This window comes from Echinops telfairi, unplaced genomic scaffold (assembly GCF_000313985.2).
Source record: "Echinops telfairi isolate 266 unplaced genomic scaffold, ASM31398v2 ScPeMD7_7469;HRSCAF=8507_0, whole genome shotgun sequence".
Taxonomy (NCBI): domain Eukaryota; kingdom Metazoa; phylum Chordata; class Mammalia; order Afrosoricida; family Tenrecidae; genus Echinops; species Echinops telfairi.
In genome coordinates, this window is record NW_022111372.1 from 60,230,398 (window position 1) to 60,246,079 (window position 15,682).

A 15,682-nucleotide genomic window follows, 5' to 3' on the forward strand; every position below is an offset into this window, starting at 1 on the left:
AGAGCACCTGCCGTAAAGCATGGTGTGACTCCAAGTGCACCTGCTGTAAAGTGTGTATCCACTGAGCCTTGGCAGTTCACTGCCTGGGCTCATCCCTCTGCCACATGCTGAACCATGTGTGTGCCTCACTTTCCTCATCTCTAAAATGGCACTAGAGCCCTGCAGGATGTTCCAGAGATTCAACGGACTCATGCACGCAAAGTTGAGGACTAGTGCCTGGCTCATCATACAGACTCTGTAAATGTCAGATAGTACCACTAGCAGCTCAGATGCAGAAAACCCAGCTTGCATGCTAGCCTCTGATGTGCCCAGTGCTCTGCCAGGTTTCAGGGGGAAACAGCAGTAAAGTCACAGCATTTGTGTAACTCCTGACCCTTTCCCAAGATTCCCAAGTAAGCCAGTATTCTTGCTTTAACAACCCTTGGAGATAGGGCCTATTCTTTGATTCTGATTGCATGTGAGGGAGCTGAGGCAAAATGACAAATCCTGTATAAACCACATCCTCTGATGCTAAACCCTCTGTGCCACTAGTGTTCCATATTGCTGTAGCCCAAATAAGATAGCCAGGATCATGCCTGAATGAGTTAGGCAAATAAATTCTTTTCACGCTCTGCAACTCTTCCAAAACATTTACATGCAGGACAACTGTTGTGCAAATGGCAGCCACACTTGCCCTGGTCCAATGTAGCCCTTGTGCTGATGAACTGAGGGTGCATGAGTGACCGGGCTAATGCCCATCAGCCCGCACAGGTCTAATAGAGAGCCTGGCTGTCCACACCACCCTGTAGTGTGTTGTCAGCAGCTGGAGCGTCGTTTCTGAGCATGAAAGCCATTCCCCAGGGCTTCTCTCCAAGACAACATACTGTGGGCCCTGTTACCATTACTGAGTGACCTTAAGAGACAGTCAATTTCAGAACAATAAATCTTAGCTTCAACTTTTAGCTCTTTGGAATTGACCTTTTGCTTTAGTACAAATGAACGTATTCTTTAAGACAGAGGTCAAATCTGACCCTTGGCATGAGTGTGACTTTCACTTGGCCTCACACTGGTTTAAATCTGAGTCTCTTGCCAATAGATTTTTTTAAATGCCTGGCTTCTCTTAAACGGGGGAAAGGATATCGGGCCACTTGGGAAGAAATGTCCAAGCATTAGAAGCTGCTATGGGCTCCGGTTCTCCAGGTTCCTTCCCCACACCGAGCCCAGGTACCAACGGTCATTCATTACCTCCATCACACATGAGGTAAAGACACCACCTGCCCGGGGAACTGCAGATACCTGCGCTTATGACCCCTTCCCATCCATCATGCGCACCCCCAGCCTCACCAAAGAAAATAAACTCACTGCCATCAACTCAGTGGCCTTAGAGGGACGTTATAGGACAGGGTGGAGTTGCCCTGTGGGGTTCAGAGACTGTAACTCTTTACCAGAGTATAACCAGCACCCACTGAATCTCTGTGTTTGGCTGTCCATGTGCAGTTAGTGGGCCCACGGATGGTTGCCAGGAGCTGCTGAGTTGGCTGACGGCGCAGCCCCCTGTGCCAGAGCAGGATATGTACTTTTTCCCTCTACAGCTGACTTCTCAGATGGAGACCCCCAGGCCTTGCTTCTGCGGTACCTCTGGGTGCACCTAAACTGCCAGCCTTTGCTTAGCAGTTGTTAACCACATGCACCTCCGGGGACCCACCAAAAAGGGCAGACACGATTCTGCCCACCTGTGCCTAGAGGCACTTCCATCAGCAGCTCAAACTTCCGCGTGACCCACGTGGTGAAGAGCCCGCAGACCTCAGCCCTGTCTGCGTGTGGGAAAGACCAGAGAAAAAGTGGGAGTCCCATGAACACCTACACGCCCAGCTTCCTTCTCCACCAGCCAGGTGGTGCTGACTGCCCTCTCTGCCCACCCCCCCACCCCACCCCAGGCTCAGAGGATTACCGCAGCAGGTTCAGCAGTGAGTGCTTCATGGACCTCGCGTGCCCGGACAAGTGCCGCTGTGAGGGCACCATCGTGGACTGCGCCAACCAGAAGCTGGCCCGCATCCCAAGCCACCTCCCGGAGTACGTCACCGATCTGTAAGTCTCACTCAGGAGGGAACACCCACTCCTCACCCTGAGCCTGTCCCCTTTCCTCCAACCCAGGCTAGGGGCAGGCCCCACCCCCACCCCTGAGCCCTCCCCATCGACAGCGTACTCGCCCATAAAGATCGCCCATTGACTCCACAAGGATTTCCTCACCGTCCATCCCCTCTGTGCTGGGCACTGTGCTTACAGTATGCCCAGGAAGATGGGCGTTCGACAAACAATTGTCACAAAGCAGGGGAATGACTAGAATCAGTCTTTAGGGCTCAGCCTGCTGCTAACCATTGCCCAGACTTAAAAAGGGGTGCATTGATTTATGCAAAAGAGGAAGTATGAAAAGTTGTCATGATGGGTAAGCACACCTCTGTGGGGCTGGAGTCCTGGACCCGGCTTCTGGCTGCAGTCTTCCTGAAACGGGCAAGCGGCCTCGCCCATCCGAGCCTCCCGCTCCTAGCTGTAAGATGAGCACAGCCCTGCCTTCCTCCTGGTGGTCAGGAAGATGAAGAAAGGGAAGGTGGGTGGCATGTTTGTCTTGAGCCTTGGTCCAGGGTGAACCTCAGACAGATAGGCTAGAGGTGTCTCCATTACCGTGCCTGTTCTTCTTCAGCTTCCAAAGTCACTGGGGAGATAGAGCCGGGCACAGCTTCCTGGCCCTGGCATGCTCCTTGGGTGGATAGGAATATAGGAGTGAATGGTCTGCACTGTCCCTGGCAGATGGATGTCATCAGGGAGGTGCTTTGGAGGATGGGGAGAAGCTGGGGACACCTGCTTTAAATTGCTGTTGGTCTCTTCCTCCCAACCCCTACATCCCCAAAATGAAGCCAGATCATTGACAGGTGGTTATCTGGCTATTGAAAAAAAATGCATGCCTGCACAGAATATTCACAAAGCCTACCACACCTAGTCCAGGGTCAAGAGGCAGAGCCTGGATTTCCCTTGTTCTTTCCTCCCTTCTCCCCGCTGGACCCTCAGGCTGACCGGACAGACGCTGATGCCTCTGCCCGCGGCTTAGTGGACCGTCCTTGATCTGAGGGCCAGGCAACACTTCTGGGGTGTCGGGGGCACGGGAGACCCTTGGAGGTCGCCCCACTACCAGTGGGGTGGTGGCTAACCCACTACCTCATCTTCTTGCTTCCCATGTAGGAGACTGAACGACAACGATATATCCATCCTAGAGGCCACTGGGATCTTCAAGAAGCTGCCCAATCTGCGGAAAATGTAAGTCAGCTCAGGAAATCGGCAGCAGCCTCCCCCACCCACACCAGGCATCTCGGTTCCAGGCCCTCTGCCCAGCAACCTCCTCCGCACCCCTGCTATGGGGACATATTGGGAAGTGGGACATTCAGGAGCCCTGCTGGCCCTGTGGATTATGTGGTGGGCTAAGAACTACGAGTTCAAAGGTTCAAACCCACCAACCACTCCATGGAAGAAAGATGAGGCTGCCTCCTGTAAAGCAGTACAGTCTCAGAAACCCTACAGAGCCATTCTGCTTGTCCCGTGGGGTCACTAGGAGTCAGAATTGACTTGATGGCAATGAGTGTAGGGCGCGTAGACAAACATCCCTGTTTTTTTAACTACCAGGTAATACACAACGCATGTATTCCCCACCTAGCTTGAACCACCCGTGACCCCTGTGGAGACCCCCATCCCCTCCTCTAACTTCTACCCTGCTGGCTGGTAGAGGGAAGCGGGTGAGGGCCAGCTGAGAGCGCATGCTGTGACCAAGTATCAGGTCCAGCAGAGCTATTCAAGGTCTGTGTTGTGTGCATCAGGGGACCCGTCAGGGTGAGCATGCCAGCCGCCTCTCACGCTGGCTTTCAGCCTAGAAGTCTCTGCAACAGTTCTTCCTGCTATACTGGCTGCCCCCTCCCAGGGCTGCCTGTGGCCCTTACCCTCCCATGTCCTAGGAGTTGGGGACAAGTCGCCAACGTAGCACAAGTCCAGTTGTTGCTCCGAGATTAGGACCCACAGAGTGGCATGCCCCTGCTTCCTGTGCACTCTCCACAAGGCCACACCCTCCTGACTTGGCTTCCTCTTCCACTTTGTGCAGATAAGGAACCTGAGGTTCAGAGGAGTCCCCTGAGTTAAGGCCACACAGTAAGGAGCGGAGCTGGCACACTTGCTGGCCTCTGTCACACACCAGTGGCCCGGCCCTTCCTTTCCCACTTTGCCCAGTAGAGGCCCTACTTCCTGAACACCTACTTCCCAGAATGCACCCTTTCAAAAATCCGTTATCACACACGCCTATGCCAAAACATAGTGATGTCTGGTATCTTGAAATATCTGAAAGATCTGCCAAGGCATGGCCCACATTCCACAGTGGTTCCGTTGAGCTGAGCTGAGGGAACACATGCTCTGCTGCCCATGCTATGCCCTTGGGGCTGCCTCTGCCAGGAAGTCGGCAGTCTGGACCCTGCTGCAGGTCGTGTGTCTGCAAGTCCTGATTGCAAGAACATTTCCACTCTTAGGAGGGCGAGGCCCATCAGAGGCAGAGAGGGCCCTACTCAATCATGATGTAATATCCTGTTTCCAGAACAAAATTTATCTCCCTCAGCACTCCCCCACTGGACTTCCACTTGGGACTGGGCTTTAGACAGGATTACAGTCCTTCCCTGATGCCGGGCAGACTATGGCAAACCTGAAGAGTCCTGGGCCTAGAGGATGCTGTACTCACGGGGATGAAGTCAAGCTGTCCAGAGGCAGCAGGTGAAGCCTACCCTCTGAGGCTTCTTTGTCTCTCAGGACACACGGGAGCAGCGTCTGGGACGCACACCTGCAGCTTGCAGAGGCTGCCGAGCTTGTCTGGTCCCAGCTCTGGGCCAACCGTCAGCCGGGGGCGGGCGTTCTAGGACTTGGTCCTCTCTAGCGTAAGACCCACCATCCTCATCAAGTTCAAACGCTGTGATGAAGCGCAGTTCTCCTCCAGCTTGTTCTTCAGAGATGGAGGTGGGAGATACCCCCGGATAAGCCTGGTACTGCCTTTTGGGGGCTCCTCTGGTGGCACTGTGGGTTAAGTGTGGCCGACTCACCTCAAAACCATCAATGCAAACCCAGGAGCTGCTTCCGCAGCAGAAAGTTGAGGCGTCTGTTTCCATAACACTTCGCAGGCTCAGCCTGGCCCCCCATGGTTGACTGCCTGTGGAGTCAGTCTGCATGAAGGGAGTCTGGGCCTGGGCAAGGCTGCTCTGAAAACACGCTGCAGGGGCTTTCCTAAAACCCTGCCGCCATCGCCATCGGTCTGAGGCCGGGCTGCCTGCCCCAACCGACACCTTGCTGCCAAGTGGTGTGCGCAGCGCTTGTATGCATGCATGGATGCTTGGAGAGAGTGGTGGCAGCAGCCAGGTCTTCTGGAGCATTCTCTCTGCTCCGCCCCCGCCATCCCCTTTTTTGTAGCTCTCCTGCTCTCTTTTGCCCCAGCCTGAAGGAATCCAGGTCACAAACCTTGCAAGAGTGGGATGCTCCTTGTGTTCATCTAAAGAACCAGATATCAGGAAAGGGGAGCCTCTCACATCCTGGCTGCTGGAACTCTATCCACTGCCCGTCCCACACACTGCCCTCCCCGGAGATACCCGCCTCTCTGGAACAAAGCCCCTCTCTTCTGGCCTGGGGTGACTTACAGCTTTGGGGACAACCTTCCTCTCTGCTCGCATGTCTAATGTGGGGTAATTTACGTTCTCCCCAGTGCATTGCCTTCAGCCCATGGCTTTTCCTAGACCAAGGAGAGCAGATTTACAAGACAGCGGCTGAATGTAAGGAGCTCCAGGCAGGGAACAGAAGCCTGCTGAAGAGCCTTCTGCCTCCCTGGGACCTTGGGGGAATCCAGAGGCCTATGGGTTCAGGTTTTCTTGGCAGGATGGGACGGGGTGGGAGAGCGGGGTCATGATGAGGACCCCAGAGAGTGGAGAGCTTCCAGAGAGAGACCAAGGCCTGGGCTGTGTCGGCCACGGCAATCTCCACTTGGGCAGAGGTCAAGGGGCCGCTTTGAGCCAATAGACCCCAGGTCTATCAGGAGATCGGGGTCAGTTCCTAAGGCAGCTTCGCCCACGGGTGACTGAGGTCAGCCTGGAGCTCAGGGCAGAGGGGTGCTTGAGAGGAACAGCCCGGGGCCTTGGCATGCTCCTGATGTCCCCTCCCTCTCACTGTGACCTGACACGAAGGCTTGGGACCTGCAGCAGTCAAGGGGGCAGCTGGTCTACCCCTCCGTCTGTGGGCGGGGCCAACAGTGAATATGCTCACCTGCTAACCAATAGGTGGCAGGTTTGAGTTCATCCTGAAGTGGAGTGCCTGGGAAGAAAGGCCTGGTGGTCTCCTTCTGAAAAAGAAAGGCCTGGTGGTCTGCCACTGGAACCCTGTGGAACCCAGTCCTGCTCGGACTCACAGTCAGAGCTGCCTGCTCGGGAGATTGGCGTCTTCCCCTCTGGTTCCAGCCAGCCTGTCTGGGATGGATGTTTTGGGTCTGAAGGAGTCCCATTCACTAACCTCATAGAAGCGGGATGTTCGCTGTGCTCATCCAAAGGAGCAGAAGTCAGGAAGCAGGACCCCCTCACATCCTGGCTGTTCTAATGCATCCCCACTGCCCGTCCCACACACTCCACTCCCCCCGAGATGCCTACCTGGGGGAGCAGAGCCCTTCTCTGGGCCTTCCGCCCCACCTCCCATGGGCCAGGGGAACCAGACCTCACCCTAAAAGCCCCAGCGGGATCTGCTCCCTGTTCTGATCTCTCCCAGGGCCGGAGGAGTGTTGGCCCCGGGTAGAGAGGGGGGCTGCTCTGAGAGCTCAGGCTTGAGAAGAAGGAGCCCACTCTCAGAAAACCCCATGCCCCAACCTTGAGCGTGTGTGTGTGTGTGTGTGTGTGTGTGTGTGTGTGTGTGTGTTGGATGCATGAGAGTTGGCCGACACAATCAGTTGTCCAGTCTCCAGCTCCTACACATGTTGCCCTGTAACATGAGCTGCAGCTCCCGCAGTGTCTGGGCCCTCGTGCTTTCTGCTTCCTCCCCGGGTCCCTCCTTTCCATCTGTCCTTTCCCGGCCCGGCCTGCCTTCTGAGCTTGGTCTTCAGGCAAACAGTGCTCTTTGGTCCCGAACAGGTGACTCTTCTGGACTGTTTCCCTCCGTAGCTGTTTGTCACATGTGGGCCTGTGGTTTAGCTGTGAGCAGACCCCACCCCCGGGGGTAGATTCACTTCCCGATTTGAGGGGGGTCCAAGGGGCATTGGCTTGGGGCTCCCATCATTCTCAGACCAGTAAGTCTGGTCCTCTCTAGGGGTTTCTGCTTTATTCTGCTTTGTCTCCCCTTCCTTTGGGGACCTTCGTGTGGTCCAGATCCTAGGTGTCAGGGCGCTGTCGACTTCGTCTGGTCTCCGGGCGGTGTGGGCGGTGGTTGGAGGGCGCTCATTGGTCCACTGCGTCTCCGGTTTCCTTTCTTCTTCTTGCCCCAGATGCAAAGACACCAGTGGTTGCAGGGTAGAGGCCGCTTAACAGCTGCTAAGTCGAGGGTGGCATTTTTTAATGTGCCAACAACCCTGGCCTGCGGACCCCATTCTCTCAGCTGAGTGACAATGGACAAATGACTTAATTGCTCAAAAATTAGTTCCTCATTCATCAAGTAACGGCAAAAATAGTATCTTTCTCTCTAGGATTACTATTATTACCAGGAGGGGAAAAAAAAGAACTAGACCATTATAAGTTTTGGCGATCATGTAGAAAAACTGGGACCCTTAGAGCCCTTACCCATTTTTGGTAGGGGTGTAAAATGGTGCAGTCCCTGCAGATGACAGCTTGGGGGGGGGGGACCTTGAAAAGTTAAACAGAATTGCCATGAAATTCAAAAATAAACCAAACTCCTGTGGGCTGTCATTGAGGGCATTCTGCTTCGTAGCAAGCCGTCCTAAGACCCAGAAACCTCACTCCTAATATAGCCTCCCAAGAGTGGACCCCGGAAGACCAAGCACATCCACAGGCACCGTGACCACGGCAGCGTGTGTCACAGTAGCCAGAACGTGCAAGCAGCGCAGTGCTGTGGAGAGCTGAGCCAGTCAGTAAAATGCATGGCACACATTCGGTGGACTCTCACTCTGCCATGAAGAGGAAGGGCGTCCTGGCACGTGGAGAGCAACGTGCTGAGGGGACAAGTCAGACTCCAAGGGACCAGCAGAGCGTGATCCCACTCACATGAACTATCTCCCTGCAGAGGGCAAACGCAGAGACAGAAATGCGGACTGGTGATTCTCTGGGGCTGGGAGGCGGGCGTCGAGGTTGCTTTCTGAGTTCAGAGCCTCTCTTTGGATTGATGGACAATCAATGATTATCAGACAGCTGATAATGGTGGGCATGGCAAAGAAGATTGTGTATGTTTTACCACAATTGGGGGGGAAAAGCCAATACAAAATATGCTATCTCACAGCAGTTATGTTAGGGATCTGATGAGTTTCCGCTGGCTTCATTGCTCACATGGTGGTTGCTACTGTTGTGAGGTGCCAGCGAGGCAGTGCCGACCCTTAGCAACTCTGTGTGCCACGGAATAAATCGTTGCGTGCCCTGCGCCTGGTCCCGCGCCTCCGCACAAAGGTTCTAAGGCTTGAGCCTGTGTCCATCTGGTCAAGGGTCCTCCTCCTTTTGCTGCCCCTGTACTGATGGTAATCCCTCACAGGTGCGCATCAAAAGTAACTGCTATGTATCCCCTTAAGACCGCGCTTCTCAATGGCGAGAGACCTAGACGCTCCCCAGATGCGCTCCCGTTGGGGTGCGGGGATGTTTTTCTCCCACCCACCTCTTGAGAAGCACTGCATAGTGGGAGTATCTTGCGTGAGAGAAAGCCCCTTAGAGAATCACTGTTTGAAATAAGAGGGTCAGTCAACGTATGGCCAAAAACCATAGCAACTATCTTTAAACAAAGGCATCAAACTGGGAAGCCATTGTTTCTCAACATATCCTCTGTGCACGTCTACACTTCTGATGGCAGTGTTTTCACCTCTCCAGCCCTTTCCCGCCAAATTCGGAGCCCTTGGATTGGCATCACGTCCAAAGGGAAGTTTGAGCATTCTCATGGGCTCAAGCTGTGCTCCTTTTCCTTGTCCATCTGAGCGCCCAGGAGCCGTCTGAGGGAGCAGGCGGGGAGCATCCTGCGCTTCCAGAAAAGCGACCGAGACTGCCCCTGTAGAGTGCTGGCCTCTGGGTTTGGAAATTCACGGGCCCACCCAGCAGATTCTTTCTGGGAAGCCATTGCTTAACCTGGACTTTTTTATTGAAGGCACCCTAGAGAGACAAAGACAAGTATATTACTGGAAGAACTTGTCTGCAGCCAGCTCGGGTCACAGAGACATGCTTACACACGTTTTGTTTGGGCTAAGTCGGGCATGTGTAAACTAGAATCTTGGTGCCAATACTTTCTGACCTCCCTTAGTGCAATGCTTTTCCGGTTTTCTCACAGGGAAGCAAAAACTCTTCAGATCTCACAGCGCCTGGTCCACAAAGCTAGTCACCCCTGTGCATGAAGGTGCAGCTGTGTGAGCTCCCGCCCTCCACTGGCTGCAGCGCCAGAGGACCCCGCCCCCCAACTGGTCCTGCCCCTGACTGTCTCCTACTCTGCCCCTCCCTCTAGAAACCTCAGTAACAACAAGATCAAGGAGGTGCGAGAGGGTGCCTTTGACGGTGCGGCCGGCGTGCAGGAGCTGATGCTGACGGGAAACCAGCTGGACATTGTGCACGGACGCATGTTCCGTGGCCTCAGTGGCCTCAAGACCCTGTGAGTGCCCAGAGCCCCCGGCCAAGGCCCCGAGGGAGGTAGGAGGACAGGGCCACCTGGACTGGCCTCTGCCCCGCAGTGGGCTGGAACCAGGATCTGGCCAGGCCTGGCAAGGCCCTTCTTTTATGGAGCCTGCTGGCTCCACACTGACAGGGACACACCAACGCTAGTGCATGTCCCCACAAAGCACACACACACACACACACACACACACACACACGTGGACAGAAATGATGCATATACAGACACATGTATCATGCACGTGAACACCTATACAAGCAGGCATGTACACACACACACACACACACAAACTGAGCTTCTTCCACAGCCTCTCTTAGAAAAAGATAAGCACTCATTAATAACCATGCAGTACATATGCACACATTGACACACTCATTAACAACTGTGCAGTACTTGTGTGTACGTTGACACACTCATTAACAACCGTGCAGTACATGTGCACACATTGACATACTCATTGACAGCCATGTAGTACTTGTGCACACATTGACACACACGCCTATTGATGCTGCTGTAAAAGAAGTACACACAGACAGGAATGTGGACACATGAGCAATTCCACATAGCCCAGCTAGGGCCCCAGAGCCTGCTCTCCCAGGCCTAGCCTGAGCAACGTGGCTGGCCAGGCCTGGAACTGGCAAAAGTAGCCACTGCTGCCTGCATAAACACCCCAGATCCTGCATTCCTGTCATGGGTGGGAAGGGAGAGAGCCGGGGATCCTCATCCGCCCCCCCCCACCTGTCCTGCAGGATGCTGCGGAGCAACCTGCTCAGCTGTGTGAGCAACGACACCTTTGCTGGCCTGAGCTCAGTGCGGCTGCTCTCCCTCTATGACAACCGCATCACCACCATCACCCCCGGAGCCTTCACCACGCTCGTCTCCCTGTCCACGATGTAAGTCCTCCGGGGCCCACTGCCCTGCTCCCTGGCATCTCATCTCTAGGCCTCCCCCTCACTCCCTGTGAGGGTGACCATCCACCAGGCTCCCTCTGGGGCAGACGATAACAGTGTGAGCAGAGCAGGCCTGCCACTCCCTCCAGGCCTCCTGGCACAGAGAAGCATCTGCCACAGAGGGCCCACGGTGGTGTGAAAACCCCACACGGACTTGGTTGGGGAGCTGGTCCTGGAAGGGGAGTGGGAGTTGGCTCTTGGGAAGGGCTCTTCATTCAGAGAAGAAGGCATGTGCCAAGGCCCCGTGGTGCGGTTGGAGCAGAGTGGAGCTGGGTGAGGTGCTGGGCTGCTACCCACAAGAGCAGCAGTTCGAACCCACCCACTGCATGGCAGGAGACGAGGCTGTCTGCTCCCTAAAAATTGTACAGTCTCAGAAACCCCGTGCAGGATCCCTGTGCGTCAGACAGGGAGCCCTTGGGGGGTGGGGTGAGGGTGGGGTGGCTTACACAATCCCCACACAAGAAAAGTAAGGCCCCCTACCCTTTAAAGAGTTAGGCCCTCCGAAACTCAAAGGACAGCACTGCCCTTTCTCCGAGCGTCACTGGGGTTGGAACTGGCCGTGCATTGGGTTTAGAGTTAGGAGTCAGAATTGACTCAGTGGCAATAGGTTTGGGTTTGGGAGAGCAACGTCCAGGTTGAGAGCTAGCCTGGTGTCAGCATGAAGGCTGAAGAGGGGGCTGGCCAGGGTGTAACCAAGCAGCATTCGTCAAAAGATGCCCCTGGCTGCTCAGCACAGCAGATGGCCTGCGACAGACAGAGCCTCCGTGGGCCGGCTTCTAGGATTGCTCTCATCCTGCCCATGCAACTCCATTCACCTTGGCTGCTGGGTCCCTCGCCCGGCCCGGCCCTGCCCTTCGCCAAAGATTCTTCGGCAGGGCCCGTTTCCATTGCTGCCCACTGAGTTCAGCCAAGGTCACATCTGCGCAATCCAGTCCCTGTGACTGCCTCCCTCACTCCCCGCACGCAGCCCGGCCTCCTCACTCTTCCCCCATACCCATGCCCACTCCCTGCCCACCTTACACCTGGGCCCGAGCTGTTCCCAAGCCCGAACACCTTTTCCTTTCTTTTTTAAAAATCATTTTATTTGGGCTCGTCCAACTCTTATCACAATCCATCCATCCATCCATTGTGTCAAGCGCATTTGTACTTCTGTTGCCATCATCATTCTCAGAGCATTTTCTTTCTACTTGAGCCCTTAGTATCAGCTCCATATTTTCCCCCTCCCTCCCTCATGAACCCTTGAAAGTTTATAAATTATTATTTTTTCATGTCTTACACTGACCGATGTCTCCCTTCACCCACTTTTCTGTTGTCCGTCCACCTGGGAGGGGGTTATAGGTAGATCATTGTGATCTACCTTTCCGCCCCCCCTTCCCCTTCCCCTCCTGGTATGGCTACTGTCAATATTGGTCCTGAGGGGTTTATCTGTCCTAGATTCCCTGTATTTCCAGCTCTGATCTGTACCTGCTGAGCACCTTCTCTGACCTCCCCCTCCTCCTTTCACTCTTTGCCCAAGTGTTCTCCCACCCCTGTGAGGCTGGGCTCCCCCTCAGGACGCCTCCCACCTCTGCCTCCCTCCTGGGTCTTTCAACCCTGCCTGTTCTCCCTCAGTGTTGGCCATGTTATAGTTGTTTGCTAGCCACCAGTGAGGGGGCTCCTGATTCACGGCTGCCCCATGCACAAAGGGGCAGAGTTTTCCTTGACTGAGAGTTTGGGACATGGATCACCAGGCCTTTCTTTCTAGTCTGTTTTAGTCTGGATGGTCCACTAAAAACTGTGTAGCCCCTCTATATAGTATCCTAGCAACCAGCAAGCCTCCAATGACAGACGAGTGGTGGCCGCACATAAGGTACGCGGGCCAGACATGGGCTCCTTCGCCTCGATGGGAAGTGAGAACCACCACACGGGGCGTTTTGCAATATACTCTATACTTTACTAATTCATTATCAATAGTATATTGCCTGTCTGCCTTCTGCTAGAATATGTATTCCAGAAGCATGGGCATATGTGAAAGGGCTTCGAAGAGGTCATGGAGTAATTCTACTCTCTTTTAAATCCAAGACATTCTTTTCCATGAATGTCTTGGAGCCCTGCCCTGTGTTGGTTTGTTCACCGTCCTGGTGGCACACTGGTGAGTGCTTGGCTGCTCACCAAAAAGAGCAACAGTTCGGCCCCGCCAAGGCTTTGCAGGAGCAAAGACCCGGTCATCTCCTCCTGTAACGATCACAGCCTAGGGGACTCTATAAAGCATTTCCACTCAATCCCACAGAGTCACCACACGAGTTTGGAATAAACTCAATAGCACACAACCGCAGTATAGCCTCACCGTCTACATCGCTGCCTGGCACGTAGTAGATGCCCTGCATGCATCTCATGAAGAAATGCATGCGTGGACTACATGAATGGCGCCTAAGACATGGATGATGGGCAGGAAATAGCATCTGCGAGAGCAGTCCAATTTAGCTCACATATACCTCTCCATGAGCCTCCATAAGTGGACTCCGAAGGCACTTGAGTTGCCAAGAGGAGCCAGAGCCACAGAGCATGAGGGGCGCCAGCTCTGCCATGGGCAGGAACTGGCCCAACTTGGCACACCTACTGCGTGTCAGAGCCAGGCTTCAAACCGAAGAACATTTGTGACTCTTGAGCTCTTGATTGCTACATCATACTGTAGGCTCTCCGTGGCCATCCGACCCTCCCACGTCACCTCTGTAAACTTTACTTTCCCCACCTGTGAAATGAGAATGACGCCACCTCCCTCCCAGGGCTGCTGTGGCAAGTACACATGAGATCGTGGGTTTACAAAGTACTTAGCACCAATCCAGGCTCATAGCAAACGTGCAAGAAGGGATCGTGCAAGAAGGGATCGCTGCTCTCCTCTGTTCATCCCTCCATCAATCCACCACTCCCTCAACAAACGTGGAGGAATACCTCTTCCTGGACACACAGGGAAGAGCTGCAAGGCCCTTGTCCTCAGGAAACTGAGAGTCCAGTGTGGGAGCCAGAAAGCAATCATTACAAATTCTTGTGGATGCTGGAGAGGAGAGGCAGGTGTGGAGGGAGAGAATCAGACAGGGATGAAACTTTCTATTTTATTTGTTTAGTTTCTTCTCCTCTCTTTTTTTTTTTTTTTTTTTTTTCTTTTTTTTGTGTTTTGTGTGGGTTTTTAGAGCGGAGCCTTTTCCACTCTCACACGCGTTTTGTCTTGTGCTTTGTTGGCATTCTTGCCTTTTCCCGGCCGGCTTTCCCCCCACCCCCTTCTCCTCTCCTGATTCTCTTGAACTTGGTCCTTGGGTACATGCTGCCTTTTTGACCTCTAGTAGTTGATTTTTCTAAAGAGTAAGTACTTCATGGGTGCTATTAATCCTCTATTTTTTGGCAGAAAATTGAGCTATGAAGGGCCTGAGTCTGGGAGGGTCTACCAGTTTCTATCTGACCAGTGAGCTTGGGAATTTTTAAGAATTATTTTGTAATCTGTTCCCCACCTCCCACATACACTCTATTGAGGACTTCCTAGGGGGGTCCCTTTCAGAGGAGTTGGCAGTGGTAGCTTGGCACCAGCTAGTTCTTCTGGTCTTCATTCGTCCATTGGGCTAATTGTTTGCATGGACTTTCAACGTTTTCCCTCTTCTTTCCCCTGAACAGGGAGAGGTCAGTGTTTACATGTTAGATGGCTGCCTGGGTAGCTGCTTACCAAAGTAGGGGGTAGAACATTGTCCTTCTGAATTATGTTATGCAAGTTGACCTTGGTGTCTCCCAGGACTGCGGTCCTGAGCCCGCAGGTTCCTACTTTAAATGCGGGCTCGGGGAAGGCATCTTTGGGGAGGTGTCATTTGAGATAAGAGGAAGGGAGCCAGGCAAGCTATAGCGGCACATCCCAGGCAGGAAGGATGGCACAGGAGACAGCTCTCAGTGGAAAAGAGTGTCTACTGAAGGGTGGGAGGCAGTGTCACAGGGGACTCAGTGGGCAAGGGAAGGTGCGTGTCTTAGTCTTCTAGGATGTCCAACAAAATGCCACCAAGTGAGTGTCTTGCAAGAAGAGAGATTAACCGACTCACAGTGCTGGCGACTGGCAGCCCAGGATCAGGGTGTCAGCCAGGTTGAGTCTTCTGAGAGTCCTGATAGAGACTCTGTGCCATGCCTCTCTCCTCGCTCCTAGTGGCTGCCCCCCGCAATCCCTGGCTTACCATGGCTCATAGATGCATGTGCCCCCGTCACCACACAGCTGCCCATCCTGCGTTCTAGGATCCTGTTAGATATATGTGAGCGCTTGCTCCTCACCTGCATGAATTACTCGTTCAATGCTTCCGTCTGATTCAGAGTAACTGCCTCTCTGCATGCCCTCTGATTTCATCTCCTCTTCTTCTGTGAGAACACCAGTGATACGCCCAGATCACTAAGACCCATCCTACTCCAATATGACCTCATGTTAACTGATAACTTCTCCAAAGGCCTGACTGTCCTTTAGGGTCACCTCACAGGTACCAGGGGGTTGAGCTTCAACATCATTCTGGGGGCCGCAACTACACCCACAGCAGTGTGACCTGAGACCGAGGTCATGTCCGTCGGCAGTCTGGATGCCATTGGACAGTAGGACATAGTCTACGTTCCCTTTCCCGAGCCTGCCCCCCCCTCCCTAGACCCCACGTGGAGGGAGAGCTGGGCCCCAAGCAGGGTTACAGACTCAGGTCCCAGGCCCAGCCTCCACAGCCACTGAGGGAGGCTAACCTTTCTCCTTCCAGAAACCTCCTGTCCAACCCCTTCAACTGCAACTGCCACCTGGCCTGGCTTGGCAAGTGGCTGAGGAAGAGGCGGGTCGTCAGTGGGAACCCCCGGTGCCAGAAGCCTTTCTTCCTCAAGGAGATTCCCATCCAGGATGTGGCCATCCAGGACTT

The 15,682-nt window shown here is 54.0% G+C and overlaps 1 protein-coding gene across 1 annotated transcript in view; it reads left to right on the plus strand.

Moving 5' to 3' along the window:
- The window catches only part of SLIT3 (slit guidance ligand 3), a gene marked incomplete at its 5' end in the record, with an annotated part of 712,261 nt that overhangs the window by 626,337 nt on the left and 70,242 nt on the right, over window positions 1-15,682 (plus strand). The window contains 5 exons of the mRNA XM_004697123.2: window positions 1,917-2,067; window positions 3,217-3,291; window positions 9,673-9,816; window positions 10,587-10,730; window positions 15,530-15,682. Coding sequence (XP_004697180.1) covers window positions 1,917-2,067; window positions 3,217-3,291; window positions 9,673-9,816; window positions 10,587-10,730; window positions 15,530-15,682 — 667 coding nt within the window. The remainder of the gene's footprint in view (window positions 1-1,916; window positions 2,068-3,216; window positions 3,292-9,672; window positions 9,817-10,586; window positions 10,731-15,529) is intronic.